The sequence below is a fragment of the Calypte anna genome, chromosome 3, assembly GCF_003957555.1.
Source record: "Calypte anna isolate BGI_N300 chromosome 3, bCalAnn1_v1.p, whole genome shotgun sequence".
Taxonomy (NCBI): domain Eukaryota; kingdom Metazoa; phylum Chordata; class Aves; order Apodiformes; family Trochilidae; genus Calypte; species Calypte anna.
This window is the reverse complement of record NC_044246.1, coordinates 6,621,373-6,641,362: the sequence shown is the minus strand read 5'-3', so window position 1 is coordinate 6,641,362 and position 19,990 is coordinate 6,621,373. Positions and strand designations below refer to the sequence as shown.

Here is a 19,990-nt window from a genome sequence, read left to right as displayed (position 1 = left end):
TGTTATGACTTTCTTAAAAAAAAGCTTGTATTTACATACCTATACACTACAGGTTATCTGTTAAGGTAGCTCTTAAGCAAAGTGGACTTGTATGTTCACTTAAGTACTGTTTATCCAAAAGCCTTTACTTGGTAACTGTTTCTTTTCGAAAGAAAAGAAACTCCTCAGTTCTCTTTCTGTGTACTCCTTTAAGTGATTTATCAGGTGATGCAAGCAGCAGTTTGCCAAATAAGTTGAAGTTGTTGAACAAATTGGTTTTTGTTGTTTTTTTAGTTGTTGTTGTTGGGGATTTCTTTGTGGTGTTTTTTTTTTTTTTTAATTTTTGTTGTTATTGTTACATTTAAGGTGCATCTAAAAGATCCAGAGAGTCTCTTCAAATTCCTTTCAATTTTATGGACTTACAGTTATAACCTTTCAAATCAGCTGAACTATGAAGTCAATGCAATGCTGCAGACTCAAGCTCTGTATATTGGCTATGCACTGCTTGAATCAATGACAAACCAAAAAAAGAAACAGCTGCTGTCAAAATCATCTCCAGGTAAAGTAAAAGGGTATCTATCTCTCATCTTAAGACTTAAGATATATTACTTAAAATAAAAAAAAATACATAAGACAGTATTTTTAAATTTTCTGCAATTTTACTGGTTTCTATCATGAAGAGTGTATATATAGTTACTTACATTCAGTTGCAGTAGGCTGAGGCAGTTCTTTCTTGCTGATTCAGTGCTGCAGTTACTAGCCCAAGGTTAGAAGTAGGTGAAACCACTTTTTTCTGATCTTTCAAGCATTAAACATTCTCCTGAGCTGGAGAAGTGGGTTACAGTTTAAACGTGTATAGTGGGAAGAGATGAATTTTAATTCCAAATTCATGTTGATGCCTTTTTAAGGACAGACACAGAAAATTTTGACCACTCACTTGATTCTTTATTCTTCTCTTTTACTCCTTCCTTCCCTCACTCCTTTTGCAGTGGTGATCTCCTTGCTAATTAACTTGTGTAGCCCAGTGAGTGAAGTTCGAAGGGCTGCTCTCAACTGCCTCCATTCCTTTAGAGGGGTAAAAGAGTCTCTGTTCCATCCTGTTCTTCAGCATTTGGAACAAAAGGCAGAAGAGATTGTATCTGACCCTACATACATAACACAGGTATTGTTGTTAATAACTTGTACATGTTAATTAACATGTACAAATTTTGTCTGCTGCTGTGACCTCCCATTTTCTCTATAAGAAATGAAGTTAACTGGGAAAATTAATTTTCTCTGTATACTATAGTAGACAGACTTTTTAGTTTTTTAATTTTAATTTTTTTTCCTATAAAGATATTTAATTATTTATTACATAGAATTGAGAAGGTAGTTACTAAGAGGTAATAATTTGTGGTTTATTTACAGATCAAGAGTTCTGTTTGTGTCTAGATCACATTATTATGCAAACTTTGAATAAACATTAGTTCAAGAAATTGTTATTGCAGGGAAAGAACTTAATTTTTACTTTTGTTAATGAACCAGATTATGGGAACTTTATTTGAGGAGCTTGAGACACAACCAAAACAGAAATCTCAGAAGAAAAAAATGTTGGAAGCTTTGGAAAACATACTTGATTCTGTGCAGAACCCTATTTTTCCATCATACATTGCCAGAAACCTAATGAAAATTCTTCATGAAATCCATGGTGAGGTAAGGACTTCCTTACTGTTTTATGGGTTCCACACTTGACTGGAATGCTGAAATCAAGTTCATTTACTAATAATGCTGTCAAATAGCTTCAAAGTGTATTAGGCTATTAGACATTAAGTTGACAGCTCTAATAATGTGCAGTAGTGCTGCAAAGCAGCAAACATAAAATATTTGCATGACCCATTCAGGAGTGTAAGGGCTGCAGAATGTTGCACTGGAGTTCCTAAGGAAACTCCCTTATATTACTAAAAAAACTGTTTCAGAAAAAGATTCTTCCAGAAGACATGCATTACATTGGTTTTCTGCATGGAATTGTAAGGTACTAAGTAGTACTATCAACTTTACTTCTCTGTATTAATCTCCTCTTATTTACTGTATTCATAATTTTGAAAGTGCTGTAAAATTAGAAAATTTAGGTGGCTCAGAGGAGACCTCATCACTCTCTACAACTCCCTGAAAGGAGGTTGGAGCCAGGGGGGGTTGGGCTCTTTTCCCAGGCAACTCTCAGCAAGACAAGAGGGCACAAAAGGTCTCAAGTTGTGCCAGGGGAGGTTTAGGTTGGAGATGAGAAAGCATTTCTTTCTGGAGAGGGTGATCAGCCATTGGAATGGGCTGCCCAGGGAAGTAGTGGATTCTCCATGTCTGGAGTTATTTCAAAAGAGACTGGATGTGGCACTCAGTGCCATGGGCTGGGAACTGCAGCGGGAGTGGATCAAGGGTTGGACTTGATGATCTCTGAGGTCCCTTCCAACCCAGCCAATTCTATGATTCTATGAAAATGTCTTACTGTTCAAAAAATGATTGAAAATATGTGTTTTGTGCTCTGTTCAGTTGTATGTGTCTTCAAAGGATTGTGAACTGCATATAGGAAGAGCATTCTTACCTCACATTTGGGTTCTGTAGGAGGCAGGAGTCATAAATTGGTGGAACGTGTCTGTACTTTAAAATCACCAAATCCTGCTCTGCAAAGGAGAATAGAAAAGGGGCAAATGAGCATGTGCTCATGGGAGTCTCACAATAAATCTTGAGGTTTTCCTCTTGAATAGCTGCTGCATAAAATACTGCATTTGAACAGAGAGGGGGTGTTGCAGTCAAGTGACTTTGTCCTATTGGAATTTTGTTAAAATGAGAATGGATAAAAACTTGAGGTCTGAATTTCCTGTGTTGGCAGATGATTCTTTCTCACCTCTTGCCTGCATTAGACCGCTTGCTAGACAAGGTCTTTGAGAAACCTGAGGCAATGTTGAAAGATGAAGTTGTTCTTTTGCATCTCATCCTTGGGAAGTTTACTGAATATTCAGCACCCCTCTTCTGCACGAATCAGCAGAGTCTGGATTTATTTCTCAAAAGTCTGCATGCTGCCAAGAAAATCTATGAAGAAATTCCACCATTCCAAATCACAGCACTTGGGCAGGTAGGGCTTTATGAAAGTTCTTTATTTTTATACTCAAAGCAAACAGCAGTATTCAGGTTTGGATTTCTGAGGAGTCTTTCTGTGTTAAGGAGTCCATAGCTTTTGATCTGTCTGGTTTTTAATGCTTTCAAGGTCTGTGTAGTTTCTTTGAAACATCTCAACATGCTGCAAAACTTTCTCTCTTAAATTTACTGGGAGAAATTGCTGCTTGCTTTATGTGTGCATTTTGACAAGTAGAGAATAGCAATATCATTGAATTTGTGTGCAGATGGATATGTGTATCAATGCCTGCAGATACCACTGTTATTAAGATACCTTAGTTATTGTCATTCAGGCAGGACTTCTTGTTTTTCTTCTGAGAAAAAACTGTCAAGACGGTACAGTAGGTGATAAATAACCTCTTTTGAAGGAGCCAACAAATTCAGACCTTTTATTAGCCAGATATCTGTATATACTTATCATCAGAGAGTTTGTTCCCCTCACCAGGCAAGCTGTGTGAAAAATTTCAGGAATCAGTATGTCTGATGGATATTTCAAAATTGTATTTTGCATCTAAGGATTCCTGGATATGTATACAAATGCATTTTTAATAGGCAAATTTTATCACATACATTCATCTGAACAAGCATGTGTGGTTAGGTGTATCATACATCATCCAGCATGCCTAAGTTCCATAGCTTGTGATTTTGTTACCTTCTTACATTAATCCTCTGCATCTTTTCTTTTTTCTCTTTTGTAGATTACTAAACCATTCTTTGCAGCTGTGTCAGATGGGATGGTGCAACAGAAGCTGTTGAAAGCATTGTTTGATTTACTGTTAAACTGTAAGAACCCACTCTGTGCTCAGACCATTAGCAGTGTGTTTAAAGGGGTAAGTAGCAAACTCTGTAACAGATAAATATGTTCAGCCCTGTTGCAGGGGTTCTGTGTTGTTGCATTCAGGAACACTCATTTGTTTATATCATTCATAGCATGAAAGCAACTGGAAACAATTTTTCACATAATATAACTATATTAATAGCATGGAAATGTTGTTAAATGACTGCTTTTAGAAGGCATCTCTTTAGAAGTGTCAGTCAGGTGAATAAATTCAGCAAAACTCACTTTTTTCCACTGAACTGATTCTCGTTTTCTGAGGTATGACCTGAGTATGTGGATTATTTATCTTGTATGTTCTTGAAAGGGATGTGAAAAGGGAGGGGGCACAGATGTGTGTTGTACTAAGTTCATTAGTACTTGAGTTATTGTTCATTTGTTTCAGATTTCAGTGTGTGCTGAGCAGATAGTGAGAGAACTGGAGCCTCCTGAGAAAGCCAGAAGTCCGTCCACTATTCAGCAAACAAGAAGGCAGAAAATGCAGCAACAGAGGTAAAATAACTAGAAATTCAAAATATTACCTGTACAGTTTGAAAGCACCACTTGTTTTACTACATTGCATAGTTGGTATTGGAAGCATAAGCTTGGATTTCTTCTTCACTTTACAGTGCAATAAGTCTGAGTTGCTTTTACTAGGAGAAAACCAACCCCCGATGCTGTGTGAGAAGTAGTAAAACCATAGTCAAAACTAACAAAACAAAAAAAATTCCACTAGTTCAGTGTTCATGTTTGCTCTTATAGAATCTGGTTTGACACAGCTGAACAAGATGCATTTTTGTAGGTATTAAACTTGGTTAGCAGTAAAGGTGCATGAAGAAATCACATACATAGGACTGGAGCAAAGAGATGCTCATCAAAATGTTCCTGTTAGTTAGAAAAGCAGTATTTTATCTCAGTTAAAAGGTTAACATAATCATTATTTTTTTGATCACTTTGTTTGTTTGAAGAAAGGAGCTGTGTTGCCCATTACAGTCCCTTTTTTTTTTTTTTTTTTTTTTTTTTTTAAGCATCAGCTGTTGGTCGTTGTTGAAATGGGATCTTGAGTTGGTTCTCTTGGTGTGACTTGCAGTAGCTGTTATTTTCCTTTACTTGACCTTTTTGAACAATCATCACCCACTAGATGAATCCATCTGTAAACTGTCAGAGTATCAACACACACACTTGCACCCTCCATTCTCTGCATAGCCAGTGGTTAGGCAGTTTGTAGTTCTGAGGACCCAAGTTTCGTGGCTGGCAAGCACATCAGCCCATGGACAGTTATCTGGTAATAGATTTGATTTTTTTTCTCTCAGAAAAGTCTTTTGTTATGTAGAAGTTTTGTATACATAGAAGGCAATGCTCTATTTGTTTCTTCAAGATGGGTCTGGATTCTGGATTCTGGGTTCTGGATGGGTTTGGGCCCTTCAGTTTAGGAAGGAGATTGAGGTGCTGGAGCAGGTCCAAAGGAGGCAACCAGGCTGGTGAAGGGACTTGAGCACAGACCCTATGAGGAGAGGCTGAGGGAGCTGGGGGTGTTCAGGCTGGAGAAGAGGAGGCTCAGGGGAGACCTCATCACTCTCTACAACTCCCTGAAAGGAGGTTGGAGCCAGGGGGGGTTGGGCTCTTTTCCCAGGCAACTCTCAGCAAGACAAGAGGGCACAAAAGGTTTCAAGTTGTGCCAGGGGAGGTTTAGGTTGGATATTAGAAAGAATTTCTTTCTGGAGAGGGTGATCAGCCATTGGAATGGGCTGCCCAGGGAAGTAGTGGATTCTCCGTGTCTGGAGTTATTTCAAAAGAGACTGGATGTGGCACTCAGTGCCATGGGCTGGGAACTGCAGCGGGAGTGGATCAAGGGTTGGACTTGATGATCTCTGAGGTCCCTTCCAACCCAGCCAATTCTATGATTCTATGATTTTCTGTTAATTGCTTAAAATGTGTTACTGTTCCAACCAAAAGCCTGCACTTTGCTACCTCTCCCAGGAGACATGAGGGGCAGTATGATGCGTTTATACCCTGAAGCACTCTACTATTTCTTTTGCAAATGTAAATCCTGGTTGTTTGTCTTATCTCTCCAGAAAGCCTCAAGATGCAGAACTGGCACCAGAAACAAGCCACTTCAGCTGGCAGAGAGTTATGCTTATCCTGGAATTGCTGCAGCATAAGAAGAAGCTGAGGCGTCCGCAGGCTTTGGTACCTGCACTTTTTAACCTGCTGAGCCGGTAATCGTTCCTCCCTCACACCAGCCCTTGGGCATTCTCCTCTGCAGCAGACACCAGACAGCATTAAAACACGAGCTGCTTTCTCTGCTTTGTTGCCATGTTTTGTAGCTTAGTTTGCCTTTTCATACTTGAACCTCTAGTTAGCTCAGATGGTGAGAATGAGAAGCTGTTAGGACTTTTTTGTGCCTTAAAGAACATGGTGGGCTCATTAAGATTTGTGCCTGATGTGTAGCTCTTGGTGCAAGGGGTTTGTTTCTCAAGGGGAGGGCATCTCTGCTAAAACTGGCACAGGTGACAGGATTTGTGTCTTTTGCAGATCTATTCAAATAATATTCTTAAGCTTTAAGATTCCTCCCAAAACCATGTGGAATAGCTTTCATCCAGTGCAACCTAAAAAACTATTGCTTTACCTACCAGGCCTCTGTCCAGGCACTTAGGAAAATTTACATGTAGGTTGGCTGCTTGTCTTCTTTTCCTTATGACTTGCCTTTATATAGTCTGGCAGTCATATTTCATATAATCATCTTACACTTTTCATCTTGCTAGATGTCTTTTGCTAGACCGTTTGGTGTATTTGAAAAAACAAACAAAAAAAAAGAGATACTTTTTGGCAAACACTTTTTAGAAGCTTCCATGTAGAACTTCTACAGAATGAAGACTGCAACTTCTTGTATGCATCTTAGTGTGCATTTTGGTCGCTTACTTTTCTGACTCCTTTTGCAATCTCTGTTTTCTTTTTCTGACACTATGTAGGTGTCTGGAACCTATGGCATCAGAAGAAGAAAATATGGAGTATACAAAGCAGCTAATCCTCAGCTGCCTGCTAAGCATCTGTCAGAAATTGTCTTCAAATGGCAGCAAGATCTCACCAGGTAAAAATTGTCAGACTCATTTATTGGGACTTTTCTCACCAGAAGAGCCTTAAAACAGTGGCATTTAAGTTTTTTCTTCTCTCAGCCTATGCTGTAGAGTTAAGAATACAGATTCCTCTACAAAATGCACGAGTTGGCTGCCTTAATTTTTTGTAGATCCATTTGGTGTGGTATGAAACTTGTACTTGAATGTAGTGTTTGTTCCTACGTGGTTGACCGTTAGTGTTTTAATCAGTGAATATTTCTTACTTGCAGATATCCTTGACAAAGAAAAATTCAACGTGGAATTGATAGTTCAGTGCATCAGGATTTCTAAGATGCCCCAGACACACCACCATGCACTGCTTCTCCTTGGTGCTGTTGCTGGCATGTTTCCTGTAAGCACTACCTGGAATTTATGTCTCAGGTTCCAGATATGGGGAAGAGTGAAGGGCCTACAGAGCTGTTCTTTGAGGATAACATTTCTGAAAAGAGCAAGAGGAAAACTTTACACATTTCTGCTCTCTTAGGGCTATAAATTCCATTTTACTTGAAAACAAACCTCTTGTCTTCATGCTTTTGAAACTAGGCATTTATGATTTGCAATGAAGGGTGTTAGAAGTGGAAGGAGCTTTCTGACAAGAGCTGCCTCACCTTCCTGCTGTGGTTAAAGATCCCTTGCACAGTTGTTTCTCTCCCTTGCTTTTTTATACACGAGAGAGAGAGAACACCTGGCCCAATATCTCATGTATTTGTACAGATTCCTATCATGTACAACACCAAGAAATGTTGTTGTAGTTTATGACAAACTCATGCTGGTCTAATTTTAATCAGCTGAAAAGCAAGCCTTTTGTTCTATGGACTGAAATTTGAGTGTACACTCTTCTAAATAAGAACCTTTGCTTTGAAACTATAAAAAACAAAAATTTATCTAAATGTATCAAACTCAACGTCTTTATCTTTACCTCAGTACTTTTTTCACACATTTGGGAATATAGCTTTTTTTCCCAAAAGACAAAACTAGAATGTTTTTGACAAATTACTGAGGGATTCGGCTTTGTTATTGTTGGATATTTTTTTTATTTATCATCTTACTGCCATCACCTGCCATAGAACTGAGCCTTTATACTACATTATACTGGTTCTTGAAAGGTTTTCAAAGTCAAAATACAAAGAAATATTTTGCCTGAGTCTCTTCCCTGTTTTTAAATCCAAAACCCTCTTTCCATTCACTAAAGCTGAATAAAAAATTGTCCCAAAACTTCTTGCTCTAAGTCCTGGCTAGGAAACTTAACTCTTAAACTAGGTGACACCTCTAATCCAGCCCTCTTAAAATTAATTACTGTGATTACACTCTAGCCCCCAGAAAAAGCTGAAAATTAAACTGAGTGTGGTTATTTTCCATTGTATGATTGTAGATATTGCAGAACTTTTACAGTTATAAAGAGGGTGGGTGGGACAGCTTTGAGAATTGCTGGAATCTGCCTTTGGGCTTCTGCAAATCTCCACATGGCTGATTTAGCCTCTCATACTACCATGGCACTGAGCTGAAGAATACAGGGGATTCCACTAGACTAAACCCTAAGTTTCCACTCTCCAGTTACTAATTCAGAATCTGTCTTGGCTTCTAAATAATATTTAGAACTCTGACAATCACAAAGTAGCTTCAAGGGGCACTAGACATTTTAACAAATGGAGATTTTAGCAAATACCAATGATTCTCCTTTTCTTTTATAGGAATCTAGAGGTATTTCGGGGAAGAAGTGCCATGAGGTTCAAAAAATAAACTAATCTCATCTCTCTTCTTATCCAGGATAAAGTTCTCCATAACATTATGCCTATTTTTACATTTATGGGAGCAAATGTCTTGCGTCTGGATGATACTTACACGTTCCAAGTGATTAATAAGACTGTGCAGATGGTTATTCCTGCTCTGATCCAGGTAAATTTGTCTACTTAATGGAAAAGAGTAGAAAAAAATGAGCAATAAGATTACTATAAAGTAGAGTAAATGGTTTAGAATTTCAATGACAGAATAAGTTGTAGCCTATTCTAGGATTATTTGAGACAGATACTAGATTATTTAGCCAAAACAGTATCACAACTGTACCTGATGAGAACCTTAAACATGCTTAAAGTTTTTCATCATAAAAGTAGCAGAAAGTGCCATATACTTTTCTTATGTAAAATGAATTGGAAAAAAAATAATTCTGCTAGCAATGGGCTGGGGATTTCCTGGTGTATTTCTTAATGGTATTTATACACATTTTGCATCCTCTTGCAGATTTCTCTCTAAGAAATAAGGTTACTAGTTTAAAAATTTTTTTTAATTTATTTTTTTCTTTAAAAAAATTCATAGCAATCATCACAAATATCTGTGACAAGTTATCCATGGCACACATTATTATTATATATAGGGAGGTCCTAGAACTACCTGAGATCATGTAGCCTACTCCTACTGTTTTTACTAGGCTCTTGAAGCCCAATCCCTACCTAAGGGAACTTCCTTTTTCAGAAGGATGTTGTATTGCTGTCCCTTGAAAATGTCCTGCATGTTTCAGCTGATGCCAGATAGTATTTTTTTGTTTGTTTGTTTGGGGTTTTTTAATTCTATTTGAAGCATCTTCCTTAAACACTGAAAAGGAACTGAGTGACTGAAAACTTTATTTTGGAGCACTTGTATTTTCCTTGAGGTGATGCTTTTGGCAATACTGTTATCAGGCACGTAGTGCTTTCTCTCATTTTCTGAATATACAAGAAAGAAAACTTCTACCTATTTGTACCTAGGCTGAAGACAGTGATTTGTCAGAGTCCTCAGGAAGTGTGGAAGAGGTGGTGATCAAGATCATTCGTGTGTTTGTGGATGCCTTACCCCATGTGCCCGAGCACCGCCGCCTGCCCATCCTGACCCAGCTCATCACTACAGTGGGGGGAGAAAAGTTCCTCTGGGTCCTCCTGGTGCTGCTCTTTGAGCAGTATGTGACCAAAACTGTGACTGCAACATCAAGCACAGACAAGGTTGGAAGATTAGTGGGGTCAACTTTTTCCTGATGCAACTGGTCTCCCCCTTTCTGTTCCTGGTCTTGCCTTTAAGAAGGTGCAAGATAAGCTCCTAGGTTATGCTGACACAAGTGGTGAGCTCTGAGCTTGTGCTGTAGCAGAACCTAATGGTGATGTTGACTGATTTCTGTTACAGATACAAGATTGTTTTGTCCTGTTGCCTGAACAGTAAATCAGACCATATCATACAGCAACGCTTGACCTGAAGAGCTGATAATCTAATTATGAAGTGCTTTAATATTTTTAAAGTTTGCTCATTTTTTTTCATTTTTTTTCTTTACCCGTGTTTGTGAAACATGACACTGGTGTTCCTGTACAAACCAAAATGAAAAATCTATTTTGCTTTTGTGTAGGCAGACCCTCTGATTGGGTGAAAGCATAGTTTATGGAGAAAACTAAAAGAATTATTAAAGGAAAATTGGAGAGAAAATACTGTCTTTGCTGTAGCAGTTCAGTCTCTTTATACAGCCTCTGGAACTATGTTGTCTCCAAGAGCTTGCTGGCATTACCCTGGGTGTCAGCCTTGGTAGTTTCCAGCTCATGGCACTTTCACAAACTCATTGAGGAGGTTTTAAGTCTTCTTTTTAGGTGGTTTGGGGTTTTTTGATTCTTGAAATAATTCTTTTTTTCTAAACCATTTACAGGATGCTGTTTTGGAAGCAGACACTGAATTTTGGATTTCCATCTGTTGTGAATTTGATGTCCGTTCCCAGTTCCAGAGCATTATGAAAATAATCCAGTACTTGACAGAGCTGCCAGAGAACAAAGAAGGTAACCACAAAGAGAGCTAGCAAATGCATGTAAACCTTCCTTTCACAAGAAAGATAAAGTGGTAATATTTTTACACTAAAAGAGGGTATATTTAGACTAGAAAGAAGGAAGAATGTTTTTTATAAGTGCGGTGAAACACTGGAACAGGTGACCCAGACTGAATGTTGGTGGAAACATTCAGAGCCAGGTTGGAGAGGGCTCTGATAAGTTGAAGATATAGTTGAAGATGTTCCTGTCACTGCAGGGACTTGATGATCTTTAAGGCTGTTACTGAACCATAGGATTCCAACCCAAACCATTCTGTGATTCTGGTACTGCTCTTTACAGAAGACTAAGGCACACTGAATTACTCTAATTATAATGGCTAAGATCTGTGATTACTTTTTATTTATAATCCTTTTAGTTATAGATTAATTTGATCACTTAAGATCAAACAGCAATCCTCATTTAGAAGCTACAGTGAACCACTTAGTTGAAATAAAAAGCTGTTATTCATAGCAGACAAGATCACAGGCACTAACAATAATTTCTGGGGTTTTTAGTTTCATTTCTGTTTGCTAGAATATAGTGAAGCAATAATGAAACACTTTTCCAATCTGTCATTTCAGAGGGCAATGGGGAAGGTGAGTGAGGGTTGGTGATTTCTTTTTAAGTTAGGACTTGCTGCATTTGCTGTTTGAATACATTTTTTCAGCCAAGAAGGACCTGTTAATGACACTGAGAGGAATTTTCCTAAATATGTGACATGTTTAGTGCATGTGCATGTGGTCCTTCTTCAGAAGTCTCATGTGTAGCCAGTGTACTATAGCTTTAGCAACAAGAAAAAAGATTCCTCACATAAAATTATCAGATGGAATGTCAGTGAAATGACACTACTTCTCTTGAGGCTCTTGAAATGAAAAACTTATCTCCACTGCAATTTCAGAGTATCTTTTGTGGAACTTTGACATAGTTTTGGGTACTGCAGACTGACTGTCCTTGACAGGCATATGACTTCAGTTTTATTTTGTTTCTGTAATCAGAAATCAAATATCTTTCTCTTGGCTGCAAGTTTGTTTTGTGAATGTTTTCAGCAGATGATCCTGGACCGAAGAAGTCAAGAGCATGCAAGACAAAGCTAGAAAATCAGGATGGGCAGCTTTTTAATGTGGAGTCTCACTCAGACAAACAACTTCGGCATTTCAAGTTCTTGTCAGTCTCCTTCATGTCACAACTTTTATCCTCTCAGGGTTTTGTGAAAAAGGTAATAATGGCAGATTGCTTTTAAACTGAGCACAGTAAGTAACAGTGCCATGCTGTAGTAGATGGGGTTTAATTTGCTTTTTAGGGTGTCTTTGTGTTCAGAGATAAAAGAATACACTATCTGGTGTATTTTGTTGACACCCTTATTGACACAGTTTCAAAACCTCTCAGCAATATTAATTTCTTTTTGATAAAATTTTTCTAGATGGATTCCATTTGTGTGATTGATGGATAGGTAACAAAGTGGAATTCTGGTCCCAGTGGATTCCCACTGGCTCTGGATTCTGAGATTTCACTCATAACTATAAGTTTGGTGTGGGATTCATGCTATTAATTCTGAAAAAACAAAATAAATGTCATAGATTTTAGGCAGCAGCTCTAGCTGGAAGTAGTTCCCAGTTTTTCAACTCAACAACATCCACCAGCATGACATGTATTTGCTACTGTAACTGCATTGCCTGAGATTCTCAGATTTTCTTTTAGAATGATGGCTTAGTTGGGAGCTCATAATTACAGTGTTAGGGGGCATTTCATTCAGAATGGAAAAAAAATTTGTGTATACTGGGATATTAAGTTAAGGATTAAGTTAATGTAAGTGTCACACTTGGCATTTTCATTCTTCCTTTCTGAACCAGATAGTTGAATATGAAGAAACAGAAGAGCTTCAGAAGTTGGAACAGAGGTATGTTTTATCTTCTGCTCTTCTTCTCTTATTTCTAGTTTTTACTGCAGCCTGGGAATATTTTTTAAGTGGAGTCCAGTTGGACTATTTTTTTTTCCCCAAGGGTACTTTTAACGTTGTCCTAGCAAAAAGCAGTATGCATTTTAAGCAAGTTATTTGGGTTTTGTTTTGTGGGGGGTTTATGATGTGGAGATTTTTAGTTCAGAAAGATTCCTGTACCTAATATCCACTCGTTCTGTATTTCTAATAATACTTATTTGCAGACTTGCCATAATTACTGTGCTATATCACTTAATTCATAGGAAAAAAAAACCATTATTCACAGATGCCCCTATATTGGTGTAAGAAAATTAGCAGTAGTCACATATCACAGTTGTAATCATTGGGCTTTAAGAGCTGATGATGAAAACTGAGGGGATTTTTTGCAGAGGCTTAACTTTTATGTTTGGTCCGAGTAAAAAGGGGTTTAGGACTTATTTTAAAATTTGCATTCCTAACTGCTCATTTTTAAGCATCTCTTTCCACCCAGACTGGTTTTGCTTCAGAGATCTTAAGTAGAAATATTGTACATAGATGGTAATTTGGGGGTACCACACAGCTGTCTAAAATGTGCATTATTATTCTTATTGCTGTTAATGCTTGTCAATATGTAGATGTGATCTGTTAGTCTCTCCATAAAGTATTTAATTTTCTTTTATTGTTGCTGTTCTGTGAAATTTTATGCTTTCCAATAATCAAGTCAGCTTCTTCAGTGTCCTTGTTACTTACTAAGAGATGCTTCCTTTCCATCTAGGCTATTAGAAGATGTTCTTCACTATATAAACACTGTGGCATCTTCAGTGGAAGGAAATGTGGACAAGCCAACAGCCAAATTCTGGAGAGTTCTGCTTAACAAGTCCTATGATGTGCTGGATAAAGTAGGTTTCATTAATGCTCGTGTTAGCAGGGACACTTCTGCATTTGCTCATTGCCATGATTGTAACATTTGTTACAACCCTGAAACCCCTGTGGGACATTTAAGAGGGTTTGCCTGTCTTATGTGGAGGCTGCTATGTCCCAGTGCTTGGAAGAGCATTTATGGTATTGTTTTGTTTGTATTTTCTTGTAGGTCAATGCCTTATTGCCAACAGAAACCTTCATCCCAGTAATCAGGGGACTAATGATAAATCAGCTCCCCTCTGTCAGGCGTAAGGCAATGGACCTGTTGAACAATAAGGTGCAGCAGCGCACGAAGTGGCAGAAGAGCCAGGTGAGGCCAAGAGGTTAAACTCAGTTCCTTTAGCAGAAGGAGCTGGAGAGAAATTTATCTTGAAGTTGCTCTATATAAAGACATCAAGAACCTGTCCCAAGTCTGGCAGGTGGCTCTTGAGTAGTGAGATGTAGGCTACCTGCAGGTTCTGAGGTTCTAATTGTATGACTAACGTGTGTGTTCTCCTGTCCTCTTAGATCCTGCAGCTCTTGGAGCTTGTTCCTGAGCTCATTGCTATTGTGCAGTGTAAAAGAAAAGAGGAAGAGGAGGAGCAAGCCATCAACAGGCAGACTGCTTTGTTCAGCCTCAAGCTACTCTGCAAAGGTTTTGGAACAGAAAACCCAGCACCATTTGTGCCTGTTCTGAAAACTGCCATTGATCTCATCTCTTCAGAGAAGGAGGAAAAGAATGTGATGGGAAGTGCTTTGCTCTGTATAGCTGAAGTCACCTGCACATTGAAAGCCCAAGCAATACCTCAGCTTCCAAGGTACTGTTGGGTTCTTTTTAACATAACCAACTGCAGCAGGAATCAGTCATACTGAATGCATTACTGCAGTACTGATGAATGCCAAATGGCACTTTGCCCATGTGTGTGATTTGTGTAGATAAGAATAAAGTTTCGCAGTGCTTGAAGATGCTTCCTGGTCATTGAATTAAGAAGATGGTGAGGAAATTGTAAGAGTTTTATAATCAGCAGGGCTCCTTATGCAGTCTTCTACTCTGAATAGAGAGGCAATCCTCATGGCTTTAGAAAAGTTAAACCATATTCTCTAGTTCTGCTGTAGAACAGATTGCATTTAAAAATATGAGAACCTGTACAGTTGGAAACCCTGTCTGTTACATTATTTTACTCTCCCTATGCAAGAAGAATTCAACCATCTAACTTGTTGCTTTTAAGACTGTTTTCTCTTATTACAAATACAGGTTTTATATTGTCATTGAATCTTTAGTTTAAAGATGGGGGGCTTTGAGCAACCTGATCTAGTGAATTATGTCCTGGCACTTGGCAGGGGGATTGGAATAGATGATCTTTAACCATTCTGATTCTATGGTCCTAAACCTAATATCCTTCATTAACTTTGAAAAATGAAATACAGCAGTAGAGATACTGAGTTGTCTCAGATACACTTGTGGAAATTTGTGAAGATTTTCCCTGCAGGCTTAACAGATGGATTTATGTACTCTAGGATTTATATACAGTGTTTGGATTTATGTACGGATGGATTTATATAACTCAAAATGATCAGTGGTTTCACCTCTATTTATGCTTGGTTCACAGGCTGATGCCAGCACTGTTGAAGACTTTAAAATATAAGAAGGAGCTGGTCTCTAATGAGATTTACTTGCTGAGTGCTGTCACTGCCCTGCTGAAGGTTGCAGAAACATTACCACACTTCCTGAGTCCTTATCTTTTGGATTGCCTGCTGCAGGTGAGCTGTCTGACTGACTCCTACAGATACGTAAAGGGGTACAGGATCTGTCCAGTTCCTAGAAGAAGCTACAGAGATTACTTTTTTCTCTCTGAAACTGAAGCTAGGAGTGTGTGCCAACTCTGTGCACAGTTGTACTGTATTACTCATCTACTCACCTTATGCAGATAATGAAGATACAGAATAGAAGAGGGTCTCCTACTCCTCCCTCTGATAGGTTGTAGCTTGCCTCGTTGGAAAGGGAGATGAATCCTGAAGGATCTTTGTCTAGTATCCATAGTCTCATCATATGTGTATCCAACAGCTCTAGTAGGGGTAATTCTGACCCCCAGCCACTGAGATGTGCATTTTTTCACTGTTTTTGTTCTGCAGGCAGTGAAGCTCTGTGCACAGACATCCTAATGTGAGGTGCTCCAGGTGGTGCAAACAGCAAAATTCCTGTCTGACAGTTGCAACAGACAACTACTGAAAAATACTCTTGAGTATCCCTAACTTTTGTTGGCTTTCCTGACAGGTTGTTCGCTTGGAAAAGATTGTGGTCGAGTTTGATCCTTCTTCCCAGATCAGCTTGCGTGTAGCATCACTGAAAACTATCCTGGCTACCAGGCTGGCTCCACGGATACTCCTGCCTGCAGTTACAAAGTGTTACAGTGAAGTGGCAACTACCCGGAAGGTAAGGATTTTAATGTTTTCCTTTGCTCTGTGATTAAAGGGAAAAAAAACCAAAAAGGCAGTGTAACATTTGGTTCATCTGCCCCACTCTGTCCTCTCCCAAACTTGTCCCCACCACAAGCCTGCTGAGTGAGAAACAAAGCAAGTCCGAAAAACTGGAAAGCAACAGCTGAAAAACTGGTGCCTTAGCAGTGTTGTTTTGGTCACAAATCTGAGACATGGAACTGTATCAGATGCTATGAAGAAAATTAACTCCATTCCAGCCAAACCTAGCAAAGTCTTCATATTATGTCTGTTTTCTTGGGTACTACAATGGTTGTTCAGGAAAGTTAGACCTGGGAGAAATGGACCTGAGATCATCCCATTCATAAAGGTCTTGATTTATCTGCTAGAAACACAGGTTGATTCCTGATTTTCATCTGGGCTTTGCCCCTGTCTTGCACTTAACTCTGTATCTTCAGTATTGGTGAGGAGAGACCAAACACTTTTCAGGAATCCTACTTAAGCCTCCCAAAAGTACAGAAAAATGTTTATTGATTTTATCGACAGTATTTTAATGAAAAAATGTGTAAAGTGCAAAAATCCAATTCCCTTGTTACATTTCTCAGTTGCTGTCAATATCACAGCTGCCTTTGCATTGCTTTGCTTTTGTCTTGGCAGAATTGCCTGCGTCCCCTTATGAGCATTTTGAAGGAGCACATCACTGGTATGGAGAAGGAGCACCTGATCTCCCATCAGTCTGAGCTGACAGCATTATTCATGAAAGCCCTGGACTTCCGAACAGAACATGCTGAGGTGGCTGTTTTAGGGGGATGAACAGCAGCAGTTCAACTTCTATGTGCTAATCCTATCAATTGTTTTAAAATGTATTTGTAATTTCCATTCTTCATGTCCTCTGAAATTCTGGATACCAAATAATCTGTTTTACAGTTGTTCTTGGGGTAGAGAGCATTATGGTTAGGTGTTTAGTCTGAAACAGACAAAGTGAAAATCTCTTTTGAAAGCTCAGATTTTTACATTTCAAATGGGAAATTATGTTTTCTAATTTTTCTAGGATGATTTAGAGGAAGTTGGCAAGACAGAGTCTTACATAATTGATTGTCTAATAAGTATGGTTATGAAACTTTCTGAAGCTTCTTTCAGACCCCTCTTCTTTAAGGTAAGTTTAAATACAACTTATCTGCATCAGCATATTTGTTTTCCAGTGCACAGAGACAGGAAAGAGCTAATCTTTCTTTCACTTTCAGCTCTTTGATTGGTCCAAAACAGAGTCTGCCCTCAAAGACAGACTGCTGACATTCCACCGAATAGCTGACTGCATTGCAGACAAGCTCAAGGGTCTCTTCACCCTCTTTGCTGGTCACTTAGTGAAGCCATTTGCTGAGACCCTGGACCAGGTCAACATTTCTAAAACTGGTAAGTTCAGTTACTAACTGCAGAGAGGTATGGGCAGGCTAACACTAATTGATGAAAGAAGTTAATTATAATTGCTGAAAGTTGAGTCTTACAGGATTTACTTCACAGCACATCCCTCTCATTTCTCTCCTTTGTGTTGTGAATAAGGCATCTTTCTTATTCTGATGGAACCAAAGGACATTTTTCATCTGTGGGCTCTGGGCTGCCAGGGTAAAGTTGAGACCACATGAAAATTTGCAGTGTCAGTCCCAGTGAGTTCCATGAATGAAATTGTGTGGAAAGAGAGTGACTTATTCTGTTTAGGGTTTGGGGTTTTTTTAGCTTGTTGTGTTTGGAATTTTTGGGGTTTGGTTGTTTGGGGGTAGGGATTCTCTCATTGACTTCTCTTTTATGCTACTGGTATGTTCAGACTTCTCTGCTTTCTTGGCAAAAATACTTATTTTTTTGTATGGGAAATTATTTGCCCATCCTGTTTGTAGTGACCTTGAAGAAATTCTCCACAAGTCCTGGCCAATCACTTTGCCTGTAGCCTGTGGCTGTTCTCTATTACCCCCAGCTGACTGAGTGGCAGTGGCAGTGTCAGACCTGCTAGGGCATTAGCTATAAGCCATATAACATATTGCATCCTCTCTGTTGTTCTGAGTGATGAGTACATAACTGCTATGCAGTACATCCTCTAACTAGCCTAACCCTTGTGGCTGTCCCCTCCCTTGAAGTGTTCAAGGCCAGTTTGGATGGGGCCTTGAGTAACCTGATCTAGTGGAAGGTGTCCCTACCCAGGCAAGGGGATTGGAATGATCTTTAAGGTCCCTTAACAACCCGAGCTATTCTCTGATTCTATATTCATAATGTTTCTATCTTGTAGGGAAGGCTGTGGGGCTTTTTTTATGATTATTTTCCTTCACCTTGTTTGATATGTAGATGAAGCTTTCTTTGACTCTGAGAAGAACATAGAAAAGAGCTGTCTACTCTTGCAGTTCACTGTGGACTGTCTGCACAAGCTCTTCCTGTTTGACACCCAGAAGTTCCTCAGTAAGGAAAGAGCAGAAACCTTGATGATGCCTCTCGTAGATCAGGTACTGACAAACACACACAAAAAACCAATTGATAGCTGATTTTTTTTCCCCTCTCATCTGATTTTCTTTAACCATCAGGCTTCAGTCCCCTCCTTTAAAATTAATTTAATTGTCACAGAACTACAGCAAATATTAACTGCCTTGCCTAAGGCTCTGAATTATTAATTTTTTTTATCCTCATTCTCTTAAGTCTTTATTCTGTAAGGTTGATGTATGCTGTTGAGCTCCTGCAGCACAGTGCATTTCCACTAAGGCTCTCTTGAGTACCTGAATGCTGAAGCTAGAAGTGCTTTTGGCTGGGTTTATCTGCACCTGGATCTATTTGACAAGCCTTTTATTTCCACAGCTGGAAAATATGCTTGGAGGAGATGAAAAGTTCCAGGAAAGAGTGACAACACACTTAATACCCTGCATAGCTCAGTTTTGTGTGGCAATGGCAGATGATTCTCTTTGGAAACCATTGAACTACCACATCCTGCTGAAAATGAGGCACACTTCCTCTAAGGTTGGGAGTTACTACAGTTTGAACTGGTTTTCTTTGTGGTGTTAAAGAATGGAAGCAGTGCCCCAAAACCCAGAATTGGATTAGTCAAGCCTTTGCTAAAATACTTGCCTAAATTGAAGTATTGATATTGTACTATATTACTCCCAAGTTGGAGAGATGTGTTTACAGCATGGCTTCTGCTCTTACTGTTAGCAGTCAGAATTCCATGTGGTAATGTCTTCAGTACTCTGGGGTTTGAGGTTATTAAAGATTTGGTATCTCATGGAGCAAGAGCTGACCTGTTTGTGTCTGAAGAAGGGGCACTTCAGAGGGGGAACTGGAAGAGTGTTTATATAATAATTCTCTATATAATAATTTTTGTCAAGTTTTGTTAAGACTCTTATTTGTACAGATATTTTAAATATTCAGGGAGAGCCCTTGGTTTTTCATTGTGCCAAGTCTGATACAGTAGAACAGAGTAACAGGAAGTTGAATACTTAACATCAAATAACCTCCTGCAACATACCTGCTTCTTGCATCCTATTTTTCCTTTGACAGCAGTGGGTGAGATTTTAAAAAGAAGCTTAATACTAGTTCCCTTCAGTAGGGAAAGCTAAATTTTACAAATTTACATGCAAAGAAGGGGAGTGGGGAGAGAAAACAGGGAACTATACTGTTTCCTTACAAAGATTATTGTTCTCTTTTAGGTCCGATTTGCTGCTCTGCTTGCTTTGGTAGAAGTTGCACAAAAACTGAAAGAGAACTACCTGATCCTGCTACCAGAATCTATTCCATTCTTAGCTGAGCTCATGGAAGGTAATGTTCATAATTACCTGGCACTGGTGAAGGCAGACAACTGGCCTATGGCAAAAAAAAAAAAAAAGCCACTTATTTCAAA

At 38.9% G+C, this 19,990-nt stretch overlaps 1 protein-coding gene across 1 annotated transcript in view; it reads left to right on the top strand.

Annotated features, from left to right (window-relative positions):
* The window catches only part of HEATR1 (HEAT repeat containing 1), a 36,005-nt gene that overhangs the window by 15,458 nt on the left and 557 nt on the right, over positions 1–19,990 (top strand). The window contains exons 20-44 of the mRNA XM_030448232.1: positions 346–538; positions 969–1,141; positions 1,504–1,671; positions 2,843–3,085; positions 3,825–3,956; positions 4,347–4,453; positions 6,016–6,159; positions 6,913–7,031; positions 7,287–7,408; positions 8,824–8,952; positions 9,798–10,028; positions 10,715–10,841; positions 11,915–12,084; positions 12,719–12,765; positions 13,559–13,682; positions 13,874–14,014; positions 14,212–14,501; positions 15,294–15,444; positions 15,959–16,117; positions 16,777–16,911; positions 17,171–17,275; positions 17,364–17,532; positions 18,454–18,608; positions 18,955–19,113; positions 19,800–19,908. Of these exons, the coding sequence (XP_030304092.1) occupies positions 346–538; positions 969–1,141; positions 1,504–1,671; positions 2,843–3,085; positions 3,825–3,956; positions 4,347–4,453; positions 6,016–6,159; positions 6,913–7,031; positions 7,287–7,408; positions 8,824–8,952; positions 9,798–10,028; positions 10,715–10,841; positions 11,915–12,084; positions 12,719–12,765; positions 13,559–13,682; positions 13,874–14,014; positions 14,212–14,501; positions 15,294–15,444; positions 15,959–16,117; positions 16,777–16,911; positions 17,171–17,275; positions 17,364–17,532; positions 18,454–18,608; positions 18,955–19,113; positions 19,800–19,908 (3,802 nt within the window). The remainder of the gene's footprint in view (positions 1–345; positions 539–968; positions 1,142–1,503; positions 1,672–2,842; positions 3,086–3,824; positions 3,957–4,346; positions 4,454–6,015; positions 6,160–6,912; positions 7,032–7,286; positions 7,409–8,823; positions 8,953–9,797; positions 10,029–10,714; positions 10,842–11,914; positions 12,085–12,718; positions 12,766–13,558; positions 13,683–13,873; positions 14,015–14,211; positions 14,502–15,293; positions 15,445–15,958; positions 16,118–16,776; positions 16,912–17,170; positions 17,276–17,363; positions 17,533–18,453; positions 18,609–18,954; positions 19,114–19,799; positions 19,909–19,990) is intronic.